This window comes from Dysidea avara, chromosome 11 (assembly GCF_963678975.1).
Source record: "Dysidea avara chromosome 11, odDysAvar1.4, whole genome shotgun sequence".
Lineage (NCBI taxonomy): Eukaryota > Metazoa > Porifera > Demospongiae > Dictyoceratida > Dysideidae > Dysidea > Dysidea avara.
Window position 1 is genome coordinate 8,746,263 of NC_089282.1, and position 24,642 is coordinate 8,770,904.

Consider the following 24,642-nt stretch of genomic DNA (forward strand, 5'->3'; position numbering starts at 1 on the left):
AGTCAAGTATACTAATTCTCACTGCATCTGCAAGTATCTCACATCAACACCTATCACTAAACTGTGCATTCTATCAATGCAGTTAGTAGCTACCCAAGTAGTGCTAATGATACGTATTACCAGGACTGCAGTGCACAGAATACAAGTGTATAACTACACTATATACACACAACAGCTAAAAATAAGAAATAAAATTAACACTATAGACATTGTAAATTTTGCAGCAGTTACGTTAATAAATGCATTCACATGATAACATAGTCTGCGTAAATGTACATGTATGCTATGAATTTACACACAGAATAAAATAATAAGCAACTGTATTTGCAGGAGGTAAAAATGGCTGAATATCATAAGTAATTACATTATTAAGTGAAAGCGAGTTACTAAAGTTAGGCTGTTGGGAAAAATTCGTAGCTAACTTTCACCTTTTTCGTTTCCCGAGAAGAAATGCAGGATGCTGTTATCTCAAGTTCTGTGTTATAAAAATTAATGCACAACTCAATTTCTCTGGATAAATGTGTCCTATACAGTGGAAGATTGTGGATATCAACTTTGGCTCTATTATGGCATCCCCTGTCATCAATGTACTTAACTTTTTCGCTTTCAGATGCAAAGATGGTGATAGTGCAGTGGGACTGTTCATCAGTTAGTGGACGAAAATTGTAGGATCTCTTTGGTGAATCAATAGATATATTCTCATTGGCTGCCACAAGAGGATAAAACACCCTTGCACAATATGTTTCTCCATTTTGTATTATTCTTCTATTAGGATCATGGCACTTAACTTTAAAAGGCTCAACTATCTCAACTCCAATAGAATACCTCATTTTTCGAGAGACAACAATAGGAAGGTTTTTTGTAACAGCAGGAGGAAGGAATTTTTTAATTTTTTGACTTGTTTCTTCTGATATTGAAAGACTAGGGAGTGTATCTGTTACAATCTGTGCTCCATTGAACTGAGAGCTAGCACCAGGTAGAAAATGTTTGTTTTGAATAGGCTTTATAGGAGGTAATGGATTACTGGTCAGTCTTACCCTTTCCACTATAACTGCCTTTACTAAATTTTCATGCTGGCCACAAAGAACTGCTCCCTTCACAACAGAATAAGTAGGATGAGAACTTCTACATACATTAATACTTGGAAATGACTCTTTTATGGTTTTGAATAGTAATGCACTCTCGGCAAACCCTCCGACCAGAAGTATTGTGTTAACCTGCTTGCAAGATGGCTTTGCTAATACTCTTGTAATGAGACTACAGATGTCATTCAGCACAGGTTTGAAGATGTTGTACATTGCTCGATAATGTAGGACAATGGCACGTTCATCATCATCCCACTCAATATTTCTGTTATAATAGTTCTTTACTAATTGTTCCATTGATTTACCTGTTATTTTTTCAATTTCATTGCATATATTTTTGTGCAATACTAGTGTGAATGGTGTAGAAGCATCATCTGGATCTAGCAATGGTTTTGCAGCTTCAAAACCATCATTGATTAACTTAGCCCACTGGACAGAACAATTTATTTTTAGTTGGTGAAACTGTGCTACTGGTACATTTATAATGTTATTTATCATTTTTTCAAACTGATCATTGACAGCAAATCCAGCACAGTTTCCTCCTTCAGGATGGCTCAGCTCCTCAATGTAAATATTTCCATGTTGTTTGGTCATCTTGTGTGCTGCTATGTCCACTGTACCCCCACCACAGTCAACTACAAGGTAGCTCAACTCTGAAAAACTTTTTTCATCTCGTAGAAAGTCACGTCGGGAAAACATTGCTGCTGCCTCTGGCTCATATGCAAATACCATTGATTCCTTTGGTAATTCAACCTGACATATATAACCAGTACAGAAGTAACAGAACATATATTCATGTAGTGTTTTGCCCATGACATTTTGTATTTTGTATGCAGAAAGACACTACTATAGAGTACATTTCATACCCAAGCTACTTACAATATATTATGTTGTATTTTCCTGAAATATATCTATAATCAATTTATCTGGTCAATAGCATAGCTATACTGAAGTAGGGATCAAATGTCCACCAGTATGACAGGGCTGTAGGCATCCTCTCTGTTGTGATCCTTATACTCTTCCTTACTTTTTGTAACATACTTTGATTAGTAAACCAGTGCATACTGAACCAAAAGAAAGAATGGTGTCAGAAATGCAATATCATATAAATTAATCGTACAACATTCTGAATGTGCACCCTGACTATCAATTCAAAGGCAGAGTAGCAATTTTACTTTGTTTCAACTATATCTGCTCATTACACAACATTACATGTACAAGAAGTGCCTCACCAATCAATTCGCTTACCACTATCATACAGTATTATCGTACTGTATAGTAGGGACCACAAAGGTGTGGGCATGGCCCATGAATAAACATCACCCAATAATCAGTCTCACCTTTCCCCGACGATGATGAAACAGTATTGGTTAAGTAAAACCAAGAGTACATAATATTTATATGGGAAGAGTGTCTAACTTGAATGCATTGACCAAACACCCTGGGTAGCTCAGCATTTTGTGAGAACAAAGGCTTTTCCCTCATCAACATAAATCAACACCAATTAACAGTTCTCTATTTCCAATGAAGGTGATGATTTGATGAAAGGTGAACTTTGGTGAACTTTACCCAGGGTTTTTGTACAGGCCATATACTGAGAGTTAGATACTCTCCCCCATATAAATATTATGTACTCTTGGTAAAACTAAGCCAAAACAAGCCTTCAGATCAACCTAAAACGCTTTCAAAAAGTTGCTATGAAAATTTTTTTAAATTTTACTAGATGGAATTTTCTACTGACTGACTGAGTAATTGACTGACTGAGTAACTGACCTTCAGACAATCATAACTCAATAACAGCTAAGGATATGGGCTTGATTTTTTCACTGTTCAACATCGCTTCAGCCGGACGCATGCCTTTTGGCATACTGCAGTATGTACAATGCATTCTTCATGGACTTACCAGTGTCCCTCTTTGTATCCCATTCATCTTTGCTGATGTCAATTTGGCGGTAGCACATGATGGCTTCCCTTCGTAACAGCAATTGTCTGTATTTTTCGCAGTGGCTACTTTGATTGCAGAGGTGCTTTTCAAACAGTTCTTGATTTGCAATGCTGTGTAATGGGTTGAAAATAGCTGACAATGAAGCATAATGGATACTTCACTTTTCAGACGATAATTGATAACTGGAGTACGCAGCTCCATTTTTCTCTTGATGTGGTATACGTGGGTTCACCAGTCATAATATTTTTATAAAAATAGTTAACAAGCAAGTACTTGCAATTTTCAACTTGAGTAGGGACCAAGCACATTGATAAAAAGTACTGAAACAAGCTGGAGTAGTGCATGATATTAAATCAGTAAGAAACTGTGTTATATTCCTCCTGCATGTATTCAAGATACTTATTGTTTTACTATGATTTATCATGCACTACTCCAGCTTGTTTCAGTACTATTTATTGATATGCTATGGTCCCTACTCTATAGTTGAAAATTCCAGTATTTGTGGATATTATAAGCGATTCTCACAAGAAGCTACTGCCACACTACCTATCAATCAACACCATTTGGTAGTGAAAAGAAATGGGTGGGACAAATGAATTCCTGTGATGCATGCATATATTGTAGACATGCTTCAGAAACTTTGAACAGTAAAGAATTAGATTTTTAACCATAATTGAGTTATACTTGGCTGAATGGCATTGGTTAGTTAGTTAGTATTTCAGTAAAAAATTCAAGTTTAAATTATATAGAAGCCCATTCAGATGTATTTGAATACACATCTGGGGTTTTTTATGCCTAATTATTGCTTCTAAGTTGTCATGAAGGAGAAAGGCAAGGCTTATTGTTGAATGATAATTTTTGGCTGGAGAATTAGGATCATGATCATGATTCCTACTATAGTAAAGTTCTTCTCATACTGTTCTTCATTTGTAATGTTATACAATAGGTGGAAGATAGCTGAAAATAAATGTCCACATCACTTTTCGACAATTGATAATCAGAGGTGTGGTCAGTGCACAGTTAATTTTACAGTGTATCTAACACCAATATAGCTATACTCTGGTTCACCAGTAATGAATTATATTATTACAAAAAAGTAAACAAACAAGTACATATAATGAAAAAATAGAAATTTTACATTTGAAAATGGATCATTGAAACCAAAACAACGAAATAAGGGAGTCAGATCATACAGTTGCAGTTACACACTTAATCTCTATTTCACTTATGGCTATGCTATTGACAGGCTGTATATGCATGCATGACTAAAATGTGCAGTAGTATGTATAATAGCTGCGGGTGTGCGACCACCATTGTTTCATTTCTATGCTCCTATAGTTATATATACTCCAATTTAAAGTTCTATCACTTATGTGTAGACATGGAATGGATATGGATTCAAATCTTGTTCAAGCAATTTAATCTTAGTTTCTTCTCATACAGTAGAATGCATAGAATATTACTATATGATAATAACCCTTCACCAACAGTCTCCTGTATAAACTCTTATAATATTCATGGAATGTGAGATACAATTAATGCAGTCAAAGAGGTTGGCATAGTGGGGTGTTTTGTTCCTTTTCATTAATTATAGTTTTCAATGATACGTCATAGAGCTAGTGGAGGACCACTTACAGCAGACTGGACCAACTAGGTGGCGTACAGGTGTAAGTTGTCCAGAGGGACACAAATTGTAGAGTTGCAAGTAGTCCAGGGGACCAAGTACAGTTGCTGTAACTGAAGGGACCGATTTTGGGGGGACCGGTTGTAGCAATGCGGTCCACACCTCATCAGCTCCATACAATAGCATAGGTAAAACCATTGCTTGCTGATATACATGCTGTAATTTGTGACAAATTAGAATTGAATTTGCAAAGATAAGATGTCTAAAATAGCTAAAAATTGGGAAGCCTTAGCTAGTCTTCAAGTTGGAGATTTCACCATTATTTGGGTACCAAGGTAGCCACACACTCACTCACTCATTCACTCACTCACTCACTCACTCACTCACTCACTCACTCACTCACTCACTCACTCACTCACTCACTCACTCACTCACTCACTCACTCACTCACTCACTCACACTCACTCACTCACAAACACACACACACACACACACACACACGCACACACACACATACACACACACACACACACACACACAAACACACACACACACACATACACACAAACACAACAACTACTAGCAATAAGCAATTGTGGCACATTGCACAAACATAAATTACATACATGCACGCATGCATCTAAACTTCATGCTCACAATAGTATTTATTTTCACCTTTTCTGCAGCCTTCCTCATAATTTCTTTAGCAGCATCACTCCAAATAGCTGGTACCGTAACAATCCATTGTATGCTCCGCCCTGGATATTTGAACATCTTATCCATCCATTCTAGAGCAGTATCTTTTAAGTATTTCAGCGTCATGGCATAGACATCGATTGCCGGCAGGCACTTCCCATTAGCTGCTTGTATTGTTTTTGCATTCTAAAATAGGACAAATGATCATATTAAAGTATAAATTAATTTTGGTGCAGATTTGTTCCTTGTACACAACGATTCATCTGAAACTCACATGTACATGACTCATTATTGTATACTCACGCAGGTTGAAACCTCCCTTTTAAAATAAATAGAAGCTTTAAATAGTTTATGTTTTGTATATACTGTAGCTACTAATACATACATATAAAGTGTCACAAGACATGTGGTCGATTGTCTATTATGGCCAAAAAATTGGACCATGCATGCTACAGACAAGTGTATAACAGGCACAAAAATACCATTTTCAAGCATCCGCTGGACATCAGCAGTACCTAAAAATTATCTCACTGTAAATAAAATTTCCCAGGGGAAGAGCAACCTAAACTCTATTCCTGAATTCATGCATTCATTTCCAAGAGTAGTGCCTTATATAAAAGTTTGCCTTATTTCTTAGTGTGTACACAAAACTTTCATGCATGCTTTAGCTATTTTACTAGTTCAGTTACTTTTGTAACTAAATTGCATAATAGATTAGTATTAAAGCGACTATTACTTTGTAACAAGGAACAACTGTCCAAAATTGTAACAAGTTAGAATTGTTACATATTGTTAAGTACTGTCTGCCTGTTCATTTGTATAAAAATTTATACAATTATAAAAAAAATGTTGAAATCCACTAATGCTCTAGATCTCCTTTCTCCTTCTCGTAGTAAAGAAAGGACAGGTAAAAATAAGCTCCAAAGCTGATCTATGGCCTGGTTTGGACTATACAAATACAATATCTAATCCGAAACAGCCAAGCTGTATAAAAGGGTGTGGTCCCCAAAAAGACATAGTGAAAAAAGATGTGAAATCCAAGGTAAATGACAAAAATTTTAATAATGACAATTCAAGTAAATTTGTTGCAGAGTACTAGGAGGAGGCCGCTCAAATTCACCTGTATTGTCGTTATTAATTTTTTTGCCATTTGCAATTGCCTACCATCACAGCCATTTCTTGGCCACCAACTTGATTCACATCTTTTTTCACTATACTATAATGGCTTTTTTTGGGGGGGGAGGGGGGGGGGGGGGGGGGCACCTTGGCTGTTTTGGATTAAATAGAATCAACATGTCATTTAATTTATTTTGTGATCAATTTGTACTTAATTTACCTTAATAATTATTTATTGTTAGATTTTCTAATTTTCTATTTTCTTTGTAATTTGGGACAAGCTAGTCCCCTGCATGGGCAACACCAGCAGTGCTGCCTGCCCAAAATAAATAAATACCCAAGTTTATTATTATCTAATCCAAAACAGCCAAGCTGTAAAAAAAGTGTGCGGCCCTCAGAAAGGCTATGGTGAAAAAAGATGTGAAATCCAAGGTGGCGGCCAAGAAATGGCTGTGATGGTAGGTTAATGGTAAAAATTTTAATAATGACAATTCAGGTAAATTTTGTGAAGCGGCACAAAAATTCACCTGAATTGTTGTTATTAAAATTTTTACCATTAACCTACCATCACAGCCATTTCTTGGCCGCCACCTTAGATTTCACATCTTTTTTCACCATAGCCTTTCTGAGGACCGCACACTTTTTTTACAGCTTGGCTGTTTTGGATTAGATTTCATTTCTTTTTGTATTTATATACCCCAAAGCCGGCCCATAGGCCAGCTTTGGGACTTTTTTAACCTATGTTTTTTTTCTTTACTACAGGAAGAAGAAAAGATGAAGTAGATGTACTTTAAATATTTAATCAGTAAATGTACAAATTTTATATATAATACATATGTGACCGGATTTGCGAAAAGGGGCCTTCCACACACATCCAATTTGCCAACTTTGACAATTGATAACTTCAGATTGGAAAGAGCTATTGCCTTGAAATTTGGGCAGTGGTGATTTCTTTGCAGCTGAACTCTCTACATGATGGTTTCTTTGTAGCTGAACTCTCTACAAGGTAATTTCTTCTAGCTGATCTCTCTACAGGGAGATTTGTTTGTAGCTGAACTATCTACAAGGTAACTTCTTCTAGCTGATCTCTCTACAGGGTGATATATATGTTCGTAGCTGAATTCTGTACAGGTGATTTGTTTGCAGCTGAGCTCTTTACAAAATGGTTTCTTTGTAGCTGAACTCTCTACAAAGTAACTTCTTCTAACTGATCTTTCTACAGGGTGATTTGTTTGTAGCTGAACTATCTACAAGGTAATTTCTTCTAGCTGATCTCTCTACAGGGTGATTTGTTTGTAGCTGAATTCTGTACAGGTGATTTGTTTGCAGCTGAGCTCTTTACAGAATGGTTTCTTTGTAGCTGAACTCTCTACAAGATAACTTTTCTAGCTGATGTCTCTACAAGGTGACTAGTTTGTAGCTGAACTCTCTATATGGTGGTTTCTTTGTAACTGAACTTTCTACAAGGTGACTTCTTCTAGCTGATCTTTCAATAGAGTGATTTGTTTGTAGCTTCACTCTCTACAAGGTAACTTCTTCTAACTGATCTCTCTACAGGGAGATTTGTTTGTAGCTGAACTCTCTACAGGTGATTTGTTTGAAGCTGAACTTTCGAAATGATGGTTTCTTTGTAGCTGAACTCTCTACAAGTTAACTTCTTCTAGCTGATCTCTCTACAGGGTGATTTGTTTGTAGTTGAATTCTGTACAGATAATTTGTTTGCAGCTGAGCTCTTTACAGAATGGTTTCTTTGTAGCTGAACTCTCTAAAAGGTAACTTTTTCTAACTCATCTTTCTACAGGGCAATTTGTTTGTGGCTGAATTTTCTACAGGGTGATTTCTTTGTAGCTGAACTCTCTACTTGGTGGTTTCTTTGAAGCTGAACTATGTACAAGGTAATTTCTTCTAGCTGACCTCTCTACAGGGAGATTTGTTTGTAACTGAATTATGTACAGGTGATTTGTTTGCAGCTGAGCTCTAAACAGAATGGTTTCTTTGTAGCTGAACTTTCTACAAGGTAACTTTTCTAGCTGATGTCTCTACAAGGTGACTAGTTTGTAGCTGAACTCTCTACATGGTGGTTTCTTTGTAACTGAACTTTCTACAAGGTGACTTCTTCTAGCTGATCTTTCTACAGGGTGATTTGTTTGTAGCTGAACTCTCTACAAGGTAACTTCTTCTAGCTGATCTCTCTACAGGGAGATTTGTTTGTAGCTGAACTCTCTACAGGTAATTTGTTTGAAGCTGAACTCTCTAAATGATGGTTTCTTTGTAGCTGAACTCTCTACAAGTTAACTTCTTCTAGCTGATCTCTCTACAGGGTGATTTGCCTGTAGCTGAACTATCTACAAGATAACTTCTTCTAGCTGATCTCTCTACATGGTGATTTGTTTGTAGCTGAATTCTGTATAGGTGATTTGTTTGCAGCTGAGCTCTTTAAATAATGGTTTCTTTGTAGCTGAACTTTCTCAAGGTAACTTCTTCTAGCTGATGTCTTTACAGGGTCACTAGTTTGTAGCTGAATTCTCTACATGGTGGTTTCTTTGTAACTGAACTCTCTACAAGGTAACTTTTTCTAGCTCATCTTTCTACAGGGTGATTTATTTGTAGCTGAATTCTGTACAGGTGATTTGTTTGCAGCTGAGCTCTTTAAAGAATGGTTTCTTTGTAGCTGAACTCTCTACAAGGTAACTTCTTCTAGCTGATGTCTCTACAAGGTCACTAATTTGTAGCTGAGCTCTCTACATGGTGGTTTCTTTGTAACTGAACTCTCTACAAGGTGACCTCTTCTAGCTGATCTTTCTACAGGGTGATTTGTTTGAAGCTGAACTCTCTACAAGGTAACTTCTTCTAGCTGATCTCTCTACAGGGAGATTTGTTTGAAGCTGAACTCTCTACATGATGGTTTCTTTGTAGCTGAACTCTCTACAAGGTAACTTCTTCTAGCTAATCTCTCTACAGGGAGATTTGTTTGTAACTGAACTCTCTACATGATGGTTTCTTTGTAGCTGAACTCTCTGCAAGGTAACTTCTTCTACTGATCTCTCTACAGGGCGATTTGTTTGTAGCTGAACTCTCTACATGGTGGTTTCTTTGTAGCTGAACTCTACAAGGTGATTTTTTCTAGCTGAACTATCTCTTTCCATAGTTGCATGAACTCCCTACAAGGTAACTTCTTCTAGCTGATCTCTCTACAGGGTGACTTGTGTGTAGCTGATCTCTATACAGGTTTCTTATTTCTAGCTGATCTCTTGAATTCTCTTCAGGGTGACTGCTCTATTAGGATGACTGCTCTATTAGATTATCTCGATCACGCACTTGCTGCACCAAGTTGGATTTCGTGTTATAACTCCGTGGTTTTAAGTCTGATTCTTCTACACCATTGATGAGCCTTTCTAATATGATTACTCCATCTGTATAACGATTTTCAAAGCATTACCCCAAGCGGTTTATCTGGTAGGCGTGGCAAGCAGTCGCTTTTTTTTATTAGCTAATCTCGATTGCGTAATTGTTACACACTGTTGGTTTTTTCGTTGCATCTTCCTGTTTTTTAACTCGATTTCTTTCAAACCACAAAAGGTTTGAGGTTCAATAGTTAACCTATTCACCCACCGACTTTCAGCTTCTTCCCATACGCGGTTTACCCTGTAGGCGTGACAACATGTTGGTGTTATTTTTCGTGAATAATCGCTCATAACTCTTTGCCTGTTTATCGTATTCCAGCCAAAGTTGGTACCGAGATGCGCCTTTATATCCCCCTTCTGTGTGCCAAATTTCAAGGTAATCGGATATGGCGTTCGAGTTTTATAGCAGTTTTTGTAAGTGTGCGACAAGAAAAAGAATAATAATAAGAAAAAAAAACGAAGAAACTGAGCCAATTGTTGAAGTCGCATATCTCGGGAACGCGCGAAGCGATTTCGCTCAAATTTGGAATGTAGCGTACTGCAGTTGGAGGGCATGTCCACAGCAAAAATCGTCTTGTTTCATCAAGGAAGCACAGAGCTACGGAGGTGCGAAAATTGCGTTTTCTTTCTTCCTGTCAATATACTCACGGGTGTTACGCGCCGGCTTCTTGGGCCGCACGACACACTACCGTGTGTCTTGATTATTATTGAATGGCTTTAGTCCTCAAACTATTCACTTTTGTTGTTATTTCTGACACAGTTGACATTGCATTTCATTTTCTTTGCTCTACAAAAATGGCTGGTAATTAGCACGTGTGGCACATTTTATGACCACATCTCATCATGTACATATATATAGTAAAAAATACTTTGCAAAGGTGTAGATAACTTAATTTAGAGTAGATGCTGGTATCAAAAGTTATTGTGAGTAGTATAGCTTAAAATGGGTTAAGTCTAGCAGATTTAGGATGATAGGTATCTCTTTAGATCAACATAGACAGTGATCATAAGCTAACCATGAATCCAATTAGGTGATAACATTGCTATTTAAGCCGTGTCACTATATATAGGAATGTTGTCCCAGTTTACTGCTACCTGTAGCTACCCCTCGCCCTGTAGTAATGAGTACAAAGCTACATATAAAGTGCACTAACTAAGTTGACTATATAGTGTTTTGACTGTCATGAGAGTGCATAATATTTCCATAACATTTACTATATTTGGATATAAAATAATGACATCATGAATATACACTGACTCTTATACCCTACATGTCTTATAATAGCAATGCTTACAGTGCTCTAGAGAAAAGATCATACGTGGTAGGAAAAACTTTGAAATTTTAGGATAGTGCATTTTATGGGTACATGCACCTTTCCCTATAGCTAGTATGAAATATCAGGTTCATTATTAGGTGATAACAGTAGCTAGTATACTGTTGCGCATGTACGTGCAAAAATATTCAGCTAACTGATACATGAACGAACATAGATATTAAAGCCAAGGAACCCAATATCTATAGCTAGCTACTATGAGACTATGAGTAGCTATATATACTTACAGGAGAATCATACAGGTTCATTTTAAACCTGTAGAAGAGATAGTAATCGTTAGCCTTGATCTTTAACTGGTTGTAAACTTGCAAAGCCTCTTCTCCGAACTTCTCAAACCCTCCATTTGGATTAACTAGTAAGATTGTAGGCTGCTTTACTTGAATTCCCTTGTGTTGCTCAGTCCAGGCTGAAAACACGTTGATATTTTCTGGATCCGGGTTGGAATGTCCCACTGCAATTGCACAACCAGAAGTACCAAAATCAATGGACACATAATTAGTGTAACTTGGATGAGCATAGTAAGACATGATAACTTAGCTAGCCGGTTACTCGGCTAGTTAGCTACGTATAATAGTATACTGTGACTAGTAGCTAGTCTACTAACCGGAGGCTGAGCCACGTACACTGTACGCCGTTAGCTAGTTTCTATTTGCCAGTTAATTGTGGCGAGGCGACTGAGTCGAGTACGAGATTCCTATTTGAAATAGCCAGCTACTCGATTTTTTGAGTATTCTATTCTGGGAATAACCACAAAAGGGTCACAACCTGGCGAGGGAGTAACTGCGTGTTTGTCATTTTTGTGATGTACGTACACATGTCAGCATTATGACGATATCTGGCGCGTCTATATATAACAACTACAAGGGGGAGATTTTAGAACGCGGTATTTCCTAGAAGCTTCTCTAAGTACAGTGTGTAGTCTAGCTATATGTAAACAAACCGCTGGAAACAATTGCAATCTGGGCTAATCATGGCTGGAGTTCGAGCTGGAGTTAACTATACCCACTATATTGCTATAGACTTTGGTACAGCTGGCTGCGGTATGGTAGTATCAACTAGTGAAACCGAAACACCACGTTTGTTTAACAGTTGGTTACCGAGTAAGAGCGAGGTCAAATGTCCTACAATTATGCTGCTGGATCATAAATTGGAGTGTGAAGCATTTGGGCATAAGGCTAAAACTAAATATCAACAACACAAACGTAGCAAGCATCCCGAACAATTCAATAATTACTATCTTTTTGAGCACTTCAAAATGAGCTTGTATGAGGAAAAGGTAGGCAACTGCAAGACTGTTGTTGTTGGTATTATCATTGTTGTTGTAGTGGTGGCATGCATGTAGTGTGTGTGTGTGTGTGTGTGTGTGTGTGTGTGTGTGTGTGTGTGTGTGTGTGTGTGTGTGTGTGTGTGTGTGTGTGTGTGTGTGTGTGTGTGTGTGTGTGTGTGTGTGTGTGTGTGTGTGTGTGTGTGTGTGTGTGTGTGTGTGTGTGTGTGTGTGTGTGTGTGTGTGTGTGTGTGTGTGTGTGTGTGTGTGTGTGTGTGTGTGTGTGTGTGTGTGTGTGTGTGTGTGTGTGTGTGTGTGTGTGTGTGTGTGTGTGTGTGTGTGTGAGAGAGAGAGAGAGAGAGAGAGAGCACCTCCATGAGGTGCCCACAGACAATGGAAAAGCTGACAATGATCACAAGGTTGGGTTACTGTGAGCCAATTAAGTCCAGGATATTGCCTAATGGTATCACTTGGTACAAACTGGTGCCTTTGCTGTGAAGGTTTTGCAAGCCCCCCAGGGGAAAACTGAGGTCTGCACTTAGGATAGGCACAGCTTGGTGGACATTATCATACTGCCAGGGCACATGCTGCTGCTGGAGTTCAATAGGTCTTCTGGTTTCTGTGCGGCTGCACCATGACCATTGTCAATAAACCAGGTGTGCATGCATCGGTGGCATGACTTATGTCCACTTTTGCTGCTGTCTGTCCCTTCTGATTACATGACCGGAGGGGGGTAGCGGAAAAGGAAGGAAAGTGTGTGTGGCATACATGTGTGTGTGTTCGTGTGTGCGTGCGTGTGTGCCAATGATCTCCAGCTGACGGGAACTCTTGAGAATGAGATGATTTTGACTGTAGTGCTTGTATTGACTCTAGGATGTTTAGGAGAGATTTATGGGATAGGGTGAGGGTTCGATGGAACTTCAACTACGAATGGAGCTGGGAAAGAGTAGGGTTAACTTCAGCTAAATAGACAGAAGACAACTCAGTGGCTAACAAAACTATTTTTTACAACTAGCCATAACCTGAGACGGACACACACAAAGAGTACTTTTTGTGCTGTATATTGCCATCATTGTCGAAACAGGTAAAGTACTTAAAAGAGGGCTTGTGTGACAAAGTGCCAGTAAAGAGGAAAGCTGCAGGAATTTCTAACTAACTACTGAAGTCTGGGTCATACTTTCCCAGCAAAAATTTTGAAATGTAACTGTGCCAAGGAAGTAATTTTAGAGAAATGATTGAGATCTGGTAATAATAATTAAGTAAACAGCAAGCTGAAGGGACAAAATTTAAAAATTCAAAGAATAGACCACAAAGTGGAAAATTTTGAAAATGGCTATCTCAAGATTGGATCTTGAGGTACAAATCCCTACAGTAAATTGTAAAAGTTAAGATGTGCAACTTGTAAGTATAACTTTGAATTTATACTCTTCTGTAGTGAAGATTTTTGTCCGAGTTTTACTAGCCTAATCATCATTTACAACTAGCAAAAAGTCATTTACAACTAGCAAAAAGTCATTTACAACTAGCTTAATTTTTGGCCACAACTAGCCCCATTTTTAGCCACTAAAACATGATGGAGAAATCTATTGAACATCAATCTTATCGTATAATGTTGTTAATTGATCTATATAAGTCTGTGCCTCATGTAACGCTTTGTTAAGCCTTGCCTAAACTTGGCATGCCTACTGACTTAGTTCAGCTGATTAGGCCTTTTCATGAGAATATGAAGCAAGCTTATGTGTCAGTGGTACCCTGTATAGTAGTATCTGATGAGATCAGTATAGACAATGGATATAAAGGAGCTTGAGGTATTATGGCACCCACTTCATTTAATTTATATGCATGCCTGGTTATGGAGAGGTGAATGGAACATGTGATGAATACTGATGTAGTTGGGGTGCATGCATGTGAATTACACCGAAGTATGACAAAAAAATTCTAAGAAGCACAGCCATAAGTGGTTGAGTGTCAGAGTTCTGATGATGCAACTCTATTAGCATCATCTTGAACTTGTGCTGAGACCAAGAGCTTCAATGTTGTACTGCAAGTTGGCTAATCTGCACACATGGTCTGTAGCTGACTGTGAGCTCAAAAGTGATGGCCTCTGGTTGCGGAATATCTGATGCAGATTGTGCTGATATTGTCATGAGTGACAATATGGTTGAATGTGTTGACCAATTTTGTTACCTTGATTCTGTGGTACATGTCTAACAAGGGTCTGATTAAACACAATGAATTGCAAAAGCAAGTAGGGCTTTTGGAGCACCACAAACAGCTGTATTTTATACTATTACCATCAAGAGAAGTATTTATGTAACTTGTGTGTAGTCCATGTTGTCCTTGCATGTTGTCGTATGGCTGCGAATATTGGACTACCTATCTTAACAAGCGTGATGTATTCCACCATAACTTGAGTACATACATATGATTCTTGGCATTACCCATAATCAGTGATGTATCCAGCACATTAGTAATTGTAGGCTCAGACAATTGTGCAGTGATAATGACAATGCAGTGGAGATGATTGCCAGTGCACCAGTGAGGAACAGCAATTACTTAACTATTCAACAGGATGACAGATGGTCATAATAACTGTCTAGCATGTGATATCCAGGCAGTCAAATCTCCATCCTCCTCAGAAACTAGCCTGTTAACTGCAACTATAATTGTCAAAAAATATGTTGTGTCACTGCAAATGTCATTACTAATGTTTAGTTATGGGAGTGCATATGTATTATGTGTATGTACTACATTGCCTATTATAGAAGTGAATAGAAATACATGTACGATAAACAGCAGAAGTTTGGTATAAAGTTTTGCAAATTTGGTGAATCGATGGAAATTCGCCAAACTTTGTGTTACTAATTTTTATTGTTTAATCAGTTGCACGGTAAATTTGCCAAACTTTTCATCTACCAAACTTTTCATGCTGATTTTCCAAACTTAAGTCATGCCAAATTACATCATTAAATTTTACGGTATACTACATTGGCAAAACTTTTTCAGCACTGATTAAAAGCACACACATACTATTAATTGCATAATGCCATACAATAAAGTACATTTGTTCTTATAATTCTAAAGAACATAACACATGATATGATGATCAAGGCAGTAGATGGCAAAGAATTACCAGCAATAAAAGTTTTCAGCAAGGCATTAGATTACATGAGGGGTATAATCTTGAAATATCTTGATGAGCAAGTCACATATGTCACCAGATCGATTCTGTGGATACTAACAGTTCCAGCAATATGGAGCTCGGCTGCAAAACAAGTTATGAGGAGTGCTGCTGAAAATGTATGTACATGCAGTATAGTGTAATAGACAGTGTACACCGTTAAACAGTCATGCATGAAATTCATGTTTAGTACATTTGACATGTCCCCACAATGCTAAGGAAAAAGATTTTGGTCCCAACACATCTGGCTACATAGAATTTTACCTCTTACAAAACATGGCAAAGAAAGTTCCAAAATGTCTGTTATAGAGATATATTCCACTGAAACTGTATGCTATTTATATGTAAAGTACGAAAATGCCATGTTTACTATTGTGCATATTATCTGGTATTACAATATGTATGTGCAACCATGTACTATTCAGGCTGGTTTTTGTGCTGGACACAATGACTTAAAGTTTGCATTGGAGCCAGAGGCAGCATCACTCTACTGTCTAAATGAAAAGAAAGATTTGCTTAGTGCAGCCAGTGGCCAGCACCTAGTTGTAGACTGTGGTGGGGGAACAGTGGATATTGCTGCCCACAATTGGGTAAGAGATCCACAGAAAAATAAAATATATGTTGACGAAATACATAAAGTTCATGGTGGACCTTGTGGAAGTTTTGCCATAAACACTGAGTTTGAAAAAATACTCATAGAACTATTCAAAGTTGACATAAACAAGTTAAAACGTGAATTTGGGGGTCAATGGAGTAAAGTAATATACAATGACTTTGAAAAATCAAAGTGTTCTTTTGGACTTGAGGAGCACGATACTTCAGTCTTGATACCTGATAAGTTGCAAACTTTCATCAAAAATGCATCTGGTAAAACTATCCCTCAATTGGCTATGGAGTACAAGAGACATGCTCTACAATGGGATCAATATGATGAAGCTGTTGTTATACCATCTGTTGTAATGCGAAAGCTATTTCAACCCATAATTGATCAAATAATTTGTGTTATTGAAGATGTGCTAGAAACACCAGAATGTAGATCAATACAAAACATTTTCATGGTAGGTGGTTTTTCGCAGAGCAAATTGTTGTTTAATGCAGTTGAAAAGCACTTCTCACGCAGAGCAACTGTAAGCACTGGACCCCCAGGTATTTCACCGGTTTACTCAGTATTGTACGGTTCAGTAAAATTTGGTAGACACCATGAAATGGTGAGATCTCGCATTATGAGCCAAACATTAGGAATAGAGACTTGGGATGAATTTGTACCACAAAGGCATGCCACAAGTAAAAAGCACACTGATGCAAATGGTAAATGCTATTGCAAGCAAATATTTACAAAATTCGTGCAAGTTGGTCAAAGTATGCCAACACAACAGTCAACTTCCACCAAACAAGTGTTTGAGCCAGTTCCAAATGAGAACAATGCATGCTGCATAAAAATATATGGCTCATATGAAAAAGAACCAAAGTACATTGATGACTTTTCCAGTTACCTAGTTGGCACACTCACCCTGGAAAATTTGCCTAGCCCCAGAAGTGGGATATCCCAAGAGGTGACGGTACACATGGATATGCGAGGAACTGAGATAACAGTAACAGCTACTAACAATGCAAGTAGAAGGCAACTTCCACTTAAGCTTGATTGGATGAAAGATAAATATGTCTCTTAATAGTCCTTGTGCTGCATCTAGCTATATACTGCATTACTGAAATCTACAGTGGAAACTACACATGTACAATTATAGTACTATGTAAGAATGCTTGTTTGCATGCTCATCACATCATGTGTATATTAGCTGCATACATACATATCATCACATATAAGTCATGCACAATGCTGAATTTGCATGCGCGTAAATTTTTATACACCCTAACCTCACAAATCAAATTACTTTTAATGCGTGATTAACATATTTTTAATTTTACAGAAGTTATTGTACGCATGCTACATTATTAATACCTGTTAAGCAAACTTTGAATGTTTCTTATGCATGTACAGTAGCTACGACAAAATTAATTGTGTGTACAATAGCAACTAATAATTATAACTAGGCCCTCAAGAAATGTTCACATGTGGGTACAAATCAGAATGGGACACATAGTAAAGATGCACTATCTACAGTGTGGGAACATAGATGAAATCATCAAGTAGGTACAATGAGAAAGTATCAAATATACAAATTTCTGTAATTACACACAAAAAGTTTATAATGATGTGTATAATGGTGTCCTAACTGCACTATAATTTATGTAACACTGTTACATTATTCAACACGTTATAGAGCTTTGTAAGTGTCCCTGTTACAGTGTTGCATGTAACTAGGCTTATTTCAATTAAACACACATGCACACACACATTTATGGAGTACCTGTACAGAAATGCATAAAACACTAAAAGTGCATGTGCCAATGTCCATCCATGGAAATTTTTAGACGTTACTGTAAATAGACAGCAGATTCAGTATATGAGTCAAGTAAGGAGGCTTTTCGATCAATAGCTTATATGACAAGTCAGTATAATCTGAAACTTACAAATTGATAATTCATTACTGTAGATCCATGGGCTGTCATCTATACAACTGCTACTTTTGTAGTGTCGCAGTGTAATAATGGTGATATATACTTGTGATGAAATTTTAAATTATACAATGGGAAAAAACCAACCAACGTCATTATTGAATAACAATTTTTTTGCGTGCAAGTAAAAAAATCTAAAAACAAAATAGATTTAATTTTTTCACTTTTCTACTATGGCTATAGTAGTTATAGCATCACTACATGGCTTATTTCTGCACTTAAGACACACAATGGGCAGATCATGAAAAGCAGATTTGTCTGCACTATGAAAAAACTTAAAGTGTGTATTTTACTTTGCACCTTCCATTATGCTGTAGTTCTAGCATCACCACTAGCTACACTGCTTATGGTTTCTGCAGTCAGTATTGTGACTTATAGCTTATTTTCTCTACGAAGAAAACAAGAAGTTAATCGAGTTAATCCTTTGTAGTAATAATCCTTTGTAGTACATACTGATGATGTAATCTGACGTATGCGTGTCTGTAAGTTAATTATCAATTACTTGTAAGTCTAATATTACATGGTGTTAGAAGTGGTCCACTTTCCTTGAGCACAATGAACATTTGCAAACCGCTTGATCTGTTCAGATTTTGTTGTCTTTCATCAGAAATGTGGTATGGACAACACAAACCAAGGAAGTATCTTGCATATATATACAGACACAACAATGTGCTATTTGCCACAAGTTCAATTGTTTCACCAAAGTATGCAGGAGTAAACCCGGCTCAAGGTTTTCACTGAAACATAAAACCACTCTTTTTGATGAAAGCACCAAATTTCTTATGGGGTTTATAGCATGTGTTATAGAAGGGGAAGGCATGTAAAAAAGCCATTTTTTGGAGCTTGTCTTAGTTTACATGGAAAACGATCAATCATCCTATTAATTTAAAGGCTGGATCTATAGTATTAAACCAGTATACAAAGCCTGCAGCTACAACAATAAAAAGCTATGTACATGTATATAAAACAAATTTCCTGGCAGTAAATATGCTATTTTCATGGGATTTGCTTTTCCAAATGGACACAGTTCTATAGTACTTGTATACAAGGATCATCCTGATGTGTATCATTTCCTTATCAAAGGTGTCATAAATCAAGCACAATTATCCTTCAATTCTTATTAGTATTGCAGAGAAACCTTGCTGTTTGCTATATACTCTGATATTCCAATGATTTTATGTCCACCTGTGACCAATTAAAGTTCATTATTAAATAACTTTTGTTATATACCTTCAATAAATAAATAAATGATACACTTCAGTATGACCCTTGTACATGATACTACAAAACTGTGTGTATTGAAAATGCAAAAGTTCAAATGAAATTAAACTAGCATTTTGAGTATTTTTTTCTGTCAGCTAAAAAGAATAGATTTAATTGGGCCATCATGTTGCAGCTGCAGGCTTTGGATATTAATTGTTTCCATGTAAAGGTCCACAAAAATAGGGTTCCAAAGGACTTTTCATGATCACATGCCTCCCCTTCTAAAAACACACAGTACATATGCTACAAACTCCATAAGAAATTTTGTGGTTTATAAAAGTGAACGATTGTCTCAGTTAGGGGTGATGCACTAAAAGAAAAGAGTAGATGTACTAACTTGTCTTATAGTGAGTGTGATGTTTTCAATTGATCTATTGCAATAAATGGTTTGGCAAAACACTCAGTCTGGTTTTCTACAAATTAAACTGAAAAGGGGGATATAACTTATAAGCTTGACACAAGAGCAGAAGCAAGTGTCCTACCTGCCAAGTTTACCAGGTCAAACCTGTAGTGAAATCAACAAATATCAGGTTAACAGCAGATGATCCCTTCTCACCTTCTATGCATGCATTGGAAGTCAAAAATGTAATATAAAGTTTCACATTGTCCCTGTTGATGCAAGTCCAATTCCTACATGTACTAGATTGGAAATGTATTGAGGCTATTCAGACCTTACATGGACTGATTAAATTAGCTATTATAAGTGCTTTCACTGGCCTTGGATGTCTCGGCAAGTATCACATCACTACGAATGAATTGTATATATGAACTCAGTGGTCAACACACCATGACATATACCTCATGCCTCACTTCCTGAAAAACAAACATAGACAAACATGTGCAATCAGGTGAAAGGTAAATGTTTAATGGATTGGGTGCATAACTAGATCACATCATTGAGGCAGAAACTTTGGCACAATGTAATATACATACTCAGCATGTATAGATTATTGTTACTAACTTATTTCTGTTTTTTTTTCTTTTAAGAAACTTAACCCTCCTAAGTTATCCATTTTTTTCTTTTTAAGGGCCTAACCCTCCTGGATATTATCAACTGTACCTAAGTTGTCTTTCCAGTATCCAATCATAATCATAATCATTGAGAAACTAAATGGCTCTTTGAGTTTTTGTCTTGATTCAAGAGAACTTACCCAGCTGTCAAATAAGAACTGTAATAATGGAGTGCGTAGGTATAGTAGCATGAGCTAGAAGCTTGAATACTGACTAATAACTATCTTAGAACTGACTGAAATAATACAACATGGGTACAACATTTTATATAGGTACATCACATGAGCTAATACATTTAGTCAATACAATTACATCACACATGATATCACTCAATATATTACACTCCTTCCCTGCTAAAGAAAAAAATACAAGAGGCCTAATAAAATACAACTCAACAATGCAACTTATAGCTAACAAAATAACCTTAAAATACATTTTGGCCTAACCTATATCAGTCATTGTCACTTTCTTGAATGTACCGACTAGGTGGATGTCGAGATTCATGCTGTGGATAACGTCGAGCAGGTTGTTGTTCTGAGGTTGGGGCTGGATTAAGATCAAACTGTGTCAGGTACGCTTGGAGAAGTTGTATCTAACCATGTAGGAAATATTATTTCTTCATCAGCTGGTTCTGGTACAGTAGCATCATGCCCTAGACTTTTCAGGTGATCAATATGCCTCTTCTAAGTTAACCCATCTTGGGTCTGTATCAGATATGTTGAGGGCCCCAGTTTCTTTTTCACCACTGCTGGCACATACGGCAATCCTTGTTTATTGTTCTTTGCCATCACTCTCTCTCTCCAATTGTGAGTTCACATGGTTTAGAGTGTTTGTTGTGTGTCATCTTCTGGTCTGCTTGTCGTTTTGAGACAGTTTGTTCACAGTCCAGTCTTGTTCAAAGGTTTCGTCCCAAAAAACAACTTGCAAGGAGCTTCATTAGTGGTGCTATGTGGTGTCGTACGGTAAGACAACAGAAACTCACAAGAGTAAAGTTAGTGTCATGGGCTGTCTTGATGGCTTTCTTGAAAGTTTGCACCAATCTTTCTACAGCTCCATTGGAAGCAGGGTGATAGGGTGCACATCTGATGTGTTATACTCCTGAAGGTTGCAGATTCAATCAACTAAAATAAATTGTGGACCATTGTCTGACACTAGCTGTTGTGGCAAACCGTGTGCTGCAAATGTCTTGCGTAGCTCAGCAATAGTTCTTTGAGCAGTGGTCGTGCTCATTTCAACTATCTCAGGCCATTTGGGATGGGCATCTACCACAAGCAAATAAGACTTGCCATTAATAGGGCCTGCAAAATCTACATGGATACGTTGCCACAGTTTACTTGGCCATAACCACGGGTGAAGTGGTGCAGTTGGCGGGGCATTCTTCACTGCTTGGCAAGATGTACAGCTACGGGCTTTTTCTTCAATGTCTTTGTCTAAGCCTGGATACCGAAGTAACTTCTCGCTACAGACTTCATACGAGATGCTCCAGGATGGTCTTTATGAAGCTCTTCCAGTAGTGTAGGTCTTAACTTTGTTGGTATCACCACTCTGTTTCCCCACAGTACACAATTGCCTTCAATGGACGGTTCTTGCTTTCTCTGAGCAAGTGGTTTAAGCTCTTCTGCTATCTTGTGAGGCCAACCATGCTGTGTGTAGCCTGAGAATTCTGTCTTGTCTAGTTGTAGTTTGTACTTGATCGGCAGTGCTTGAATTTGTCCAATTGTAAAAGCAACAACTGCAATGCAGTCTAGAGAAGCCTCATGACGGTTTCCTAGAGGTAATCTAGAAAGTCCATCAGCATTTGTATGTTGCTTTGTAGGTCTGAATTCTATCACACATGAATATGCAGATCAAATGAGTGCCCACCTTTGTAGTCTAGCAACAGCTAAGGAACTTGTGTCCCAATATAGTGGTCAGTGGTATGTGGTCAGTCACTAAAACAAACTGTCTTCCATATAGGTACTGATGAAATTTCTGAACACCATAGACCAATGCTAAGGCTTCTTTCTCAGGCTGCGAATAGTTCCTCTCAATAGATGTTAGTGTTCGAGAAGCATAGGCCCACGGATCTTTCTGTACCATCTGGAAATCTGTGAGAAATCACAGCTCCAATGCCATATGCAGAGGCATCTCCAGCTAATCGTATAGGTAGTTCTGGATTGTAATGAGCAAGGACAGGTGCTGAGACTAACAGCTTCTTGATTTCTTGGAAAGCCCTCTTACACTCATCAGACCACTTCCACTTAACATCACTCTTCAGCAGATTGTTCAAAGGCTGCAACAAGGTAGACAGGTTAGGTATGAACTTTCTGTAATAATGAACTAGTCCCAGGAAGGAACACAATTCTTGGACATCTTTTGGACTTGGAGCTCGTTGAATAGCAGCTACCTTGGTGTCTAAGGTATGTAACCCTTCAGTATCTACTCTGTGTCCTAAATATTCAACTGCCTGGCACATGAGAGCACATGTTTACTTACGTGCACGTATACCATACTGCTCTAGCCGTAAGACACACGATAGTGTCATGTGGCCCAAGAAGCAATGCACCACATTGTGGATATTGACAGGAAGACAGAAAGCACGATTTTCACACATACATAGCTCAGCAGGCATGAGGCGAAGTACAAGTATTTAAGTAAAGTACAAGTACTTTTGAGATTTACTTAATTATAAGTACAAGTACATATGATTTTCAAGGTTATGTACTTAAATACAATGTAAGTACTTTTGATAGTACTTAAGTACAAGTACACATTTTAAGAGAAATTACGATTAAACTACTCCTATTATATACTTAGTGTCCAAAATCTCATAATGTTGTGCATGTATGTAGTTTCTACAACATCAACTGGAATGATAAGTGGTGTATTCAAAGAGTGGACATCATTTATTTTTTGCTATGCAGCAGTGCGAAAAATTGAAATTGTGATAATTTCAAGTTGGTTGTCCATGAAATCCAAATACACAAATCATCACATTTATGAAAATGAACTTGTCAGACTACAGTTAGCTGTGCTACTCGTGACTTTTATTGACTACATATTCTTTCAAGTATGGAGTGTTTTTACACATGTTGATTTCTTTGGTCAACCAACTTGTAGGTAGTATTTCAACAGACCTAGAAGTAGAAAGACTTAGGTGAGTCCTTATTGAACTTTGATTAATTCCAATGTCAGCTTCTGCATTTCAAATGTATATGCAGCTCTATGGACATATAAGAGGACTTCATTGTACTTCAAAAGTACTTATAAGTACTTTTAAGTACTTCAAGTACCTTAAGTACATTGCTTAGGACTTAAGTATAAGTACAAGTACATTTCATTTGTACAAAAAGTATTTAAGTATAAGTAAAAGTACTCTGAAAGTGTACTTAAGTATGCTCAAGTACGAGTACCAATGTACTTCGCCCCAAGCCTGTAGCTCAGTGATCTCTTATCATATTGTAATGATAGTAGAGATGCCCGCCTGGTGGGGGATGGACATCATATTGACCAAGGAGTATAGTTAAACAGGCCAACCTGTAAAGCGGTTTGAAATATCCACAACAATATAGCTGACTTATGAAATAAAAAATCATTATTTGCTGCATGATTTTACAGGCTTTCTTTGGCCCATTTTCTGTTTTAGCTAGCTGTGTTAAGTAGCTAATGTCTGAATGTTGGTCTTGTTTACCTAGTTAGGTAACTCAAAGGCTGCAGCACAAGTTAGCTGCTAGCTAGACCTTCAGTGCTGGACAATGTAATAAATACATAGGTTTAAAGGGAAAAAAAATCAGTCCATCTCTCCTGGAGGAGACTGTGGTGCTTGACTAGACATTTGGTGGCCTGCAGTAGGCTCATGTGGTCAGACTGCTTTTTCTCCCACAGCGCTTATCGATAGGAAATTATAAGTGTCTTTTTCGAGCAGGCGCTTATAATTTCCAATCGATAAGCACTGTGGGAGAAAAAGTGCTCTGGCCATGCGAGACTAGGCCTGTAGTTCGAATCCTGGGATTTTTTCCTTTATTATTATGAGAGAGAGACGTCTTATTTTGTTAAGACAATATTCAACATAAGTGCAGGGGTCTAGACTAAGGGGTACCATGTACTGAGTGGACAGTACAGGAGTCCTGGCAAGACTTACAATATTAAATACAAAAATAATA

General features: G+C 37.5%; 2 protein-coding genes across 3 annotated transcripts; one reads left to right on the forward strand and one right to left on the reverse strand.

Annotated features, from left to right (window-relative positions):
• Window positions 1-209: 209 nt before the first annotated feature.
• On the reverse strand, window positions 210-11,942 carry LOC136238970 (heat shock 70 kDa protein 12A-like). Of its 2 annotated transcripts, XM_066029691.1 has the most exons (4): window positions 11,809-11,942; window positions 11,432-11,655; window positions 5,330-5,536; window positions 210-1,838 (listed from the first exon to the last, which is right to left on the reverse strand). In XM_066029691.1, the coding sequence occupies exons 2-4, from the start codon at window positions 11,450-11,452 to the stop codon at window positions 393-395; spliced, it is 1,674 nt and encodes a 557-aa protein (XP_065885763.1). In that variant the 5' UTR covers window positions 11,453-11,655; window positions 11,809-11,942; the 3' UTR covers window positions 210-392. The 2 variants fall into 2 exon arrangements, with proteins under 2 accessions (XP_065885763.1, XP_065885762.1); XM_066029690.1 differs by having other exon boundaries at window positions 11,432-11,924.
• Window positions 11,943-12,076: 134 nt separating this feature from the next.
• On the forward strand, window positions 12,077-17,696 carry LOC136239113 (heat shock 70 kDa protein 12B-like). Its single transcript, XM_066029851.1, has 3 exons — window positions 12,077-12,480; window positions 15,553-15,768; window positions 16,075-17,696. The coding sequence occupies exons 1-3, from the start codon at window positions 12,175-12,177 to the stop codon at window positions 17,317-17,319; spliced, it is 1,767 nt and encodes a 588-aa protein (XP_065885923.1). The 5' UTR covers window positions 12,077-12,174; the 3' UTR covers window positions 17,320-17,696.
• The last annotated feature ends 6,946 nt before the right edge of the window (window positions 17,697-24,642 follow it).

Coding starts and splice junctions, on each gene's coding strand:
- LOC136238970 (XM_066029690.1), bottom strand. CDS start 11,731: ATGTCTTACTATGCTCATCCAAGTTACACTAATTATGTGTCCATTGAT. Junction 5,537..11,431: donor TGAACCTGTATGATTCTCCT/GTAAGTATATAT, acceptor GTCCTATTTTAG/AATGCAAAAACAATACAAGC. Junction 1,839..5,329: donor TGAGGAAGGCTGCAGAAAAG/GTGAAAATAAAT, acceptor TATATATGTCAG/GTTGAATTACCAAAGGAATC.
- LOC136239113 (XM_066029851.1), top strand. CDS start 12,175: ATGGCTGGAGTTCGAGCTGGAGTTAACTATACCCACTATATTGCTATA. Junction 12,481..15,552: donor TGAGCTTGTATGAGGAAAAG/GTAGGCAACTGC, acceptor ATAATTCTAAAG/AACATAACACATGATATGAT. Junction 15,769..16,074: donor TGAGGAGTGCTGCTGAAAAT/GTATGTACATGC, acceptor TGTACTATTCAG/GCTGGTTTTTGTGCTGGACA.